Source organism: Penaeus vannamei, chromosome 1, assembly GCF_042767895.1.
Source record: "Penaeus vannamei isolate JL-2024 chromosome 1, ASM4276789v1, whole genome shotgun sequence".
NCBI lineage: Eukaryota > Metazoa > Arthropoda > Malacostraca > Decapoda > Penaeidae > Penaeus > Penaeus vannamei.
The window spans coordinates 48,627,560-48,630,059 of NC_091549.1; the positions used below are offsets into that span (position 1 = coordinate 48,627,560).

Genomic DNA, 2,500 nt, shown 5'->3' on the forward strand with positions numbered 1-2,500 from the left:
ATTATATTCCAAAAACATGTATGCACGCATACCCCCCCTCCCCATACTCACATACCACACACATATAAAAGATCATTACAAGTATTCATATATATATATTCAATTAAGAGGCAAGTGACAAAGTATTATATGTGTCCACAGACACAAGCAAGAAGGTTACCTGTCGATAGAGTGAGTCCACAGAGAAAGAACCAAAATGCCTATGCTGGAACTTGAACAATATCCTCAGTTAGAGGCTAGTAATGCTAGCTAGATAAACAAAGTTACATGTGGACTCTAGGAAGTGTGAGCACTGTTATCAGCTACGTAAGTTTTGACCAAAGTAATTATTGAATACCATGTCAGTTCCACCGTCAACCTCCTTGTTGGACACAATGTTTTTTGTACCATACCCTGTCAGATAGTTCCTCATGCTCCTGCCGGGCTTAGCCTGCACCCGATGTACACAATGAATGCCCCCATGGACAATGTCAAAGCTTACTGAACACTGCTTGATCTTATAAACAAGTCTTAATACACTAATGAATACTGAAGTTATAAAAATTCATATCCATTTATTTTGATTTCGTAACTCCTTCTATTCATTACCACGATCAAAACAGTTCTTGGTTTCACAGAATATAAATAATTTTATAAACCAAATGATATTGTCTTGATAATGATACTGATATTATAATTAATAACAGCAATAAAGATCATGTTATATTTGATACAAATACAAATAATAGTATAAAAATAATAGTGGCAATAATAAATCAATGAAAATATTTCAATATTGATAATGTAACAATAACAATAATAACAAGAAAGAAAAAATTCAAATACTTGGATAATATATTCTGCCTATTAAAATACCTTGATGCATAACATAACATTACCAAATTACATCATATTTTCCTTATCAAACAGGCTAGCAAACATCTTATAAGTTTAATGCATTATCATCATTAACCATGTTATAACACACCATACTGATAAAGTCAGTCTAAAAGTTTAACAAACTGACTTTGTACAGTGAGTGTGAGGGAGGGGAAGTTAGAAGGGAAAAGAGGAGGGAAACGTAGAGGGGAAAGGAGTAATGACAGGAAAAGGGAAAAAAGCAAAAGAGGAGCAGGGAGAGATGGAAGACAAAGAGAAAAAGAAAGGATAAAATGGAGAAATGGGATGAAAGAGAGATGTAAAGAGGTGTAGGAGGCCAACACAAAGGCAAACTACAATAAAAACTGAGAAAGAAAAAATGGGATTTAAGCATACTAGAAATTGACAAAAAAAGTTACTAAAGTAGATAGAAAAGAAAAAGTGATATTCCTGCTTTATGAGGTTAGTTTGTGAATTAAGCTCATACTGTATATTACTTCTCTAAAATATTGTACAAATAAATATAGGGTACTTGGTACTGAACATTCTGTATTACTGTATTGCATGACAATGTGATTCTAGTTAATAATTTATATAGAATTACAATATTAATATCTAGGATTGTAGGTATGTATACAGACTATACTCTCGCAAATATACACACATTGGCACTAACAGACAGATATACACACACACACTAAAGAGGGAGAGATATAGAGAAATAGAGAGAAGTGGAGAAAAAGAGGGAAGGACGGAGAGAGTGTTCGTGCTGGAATTAGGGTTTTAAGTCTAAAATGGTCTCTTAAGATTTCTAAAATGTATATTTCCAAGTCTGAATCACAATTTATGTTTCATCAATATCAACTAAGTGAAGTTTTATGGTCCTTAGATACAGCTCTTATACAGTCTTATCTTCAGTTAATATTCACTATTTAGCACCTTTACAACTTCACATGGGATTGGGCCTCACATTATAGAGCTCTGATGATACATGCACATAATGTTACAGGCACAAGCACACAAAAATCATACACATACATTCAGACACACACACACACATATATGCTTTTGAAAATAAACATGCACTCATGGTAAGTTTCTGTAAACTGGTTTAAATAAAACTCCTGTTACTTATTCATTCTAAGACAATTTATTCTCCATCTATTTTTTAACGATATATATATTTTTCCTTTTGTAAAAAAATATTAAGATTATACATAAAATATCAAATGCTGAGTACGTGAAAGAATAACACTATTAAATAAATATTATCTTGTACCATCATTCATAAGATTTTCTTCTTGGTTTTTACTACCTGCAGTATTCCATGTATTATCGTGTAAAACATTTGATCTATTTAAAAAGTCAACATTAACATAATAAGGAGATGGTTTCTGACTAAGCTGATTACCTGCAAAACCTCCCTCTCCCACTCTACTTCCTTGAACCTTTCCCTGGCTTTCATCTAAGCCCGGACTGCTGAGATACGTTGCCTCTCTATGCATTGCAGAACCAAGTCTGTGTGTGTCATCTGATAAATTATTTTGGAGAGCCATTCTCTCTTTAGGAAAATTCCTGTGGGCTCCATGATCATAGTGCTCAGAACTTGATGAAGACAGGGTTGGTGTGCTGTGGGAGTATC

General features: G+C 33.4%; 1 protein-coding gene across 2 annotated transcripts in view; it reads right to left on the reverse strand.

Moving 5' to 3' along the window:
* Positions 1-2,500, reverse strand: part of LOC113820214 (zinc transporter 6) — a 20,945-nt gene that overhangs the window by 476 nt on the left and 17,969 nt on the right. For both annotated transcript variants that reach the window (XM_027372521.2, XM_027372518.2), the window contains exon 10: positions 1-2,500. This exon is cut by the window's left edge and continues 476 nt beyond it; it is cut by the window's right edge and continues 232 nt beyond it. In XM_027372521.2, the coding sequence (XP_027228322.2) occupies positions 2,127-2,500 (374 nt within the window). In that variant the 3' untranslated portion in view covers positions 1-2,126.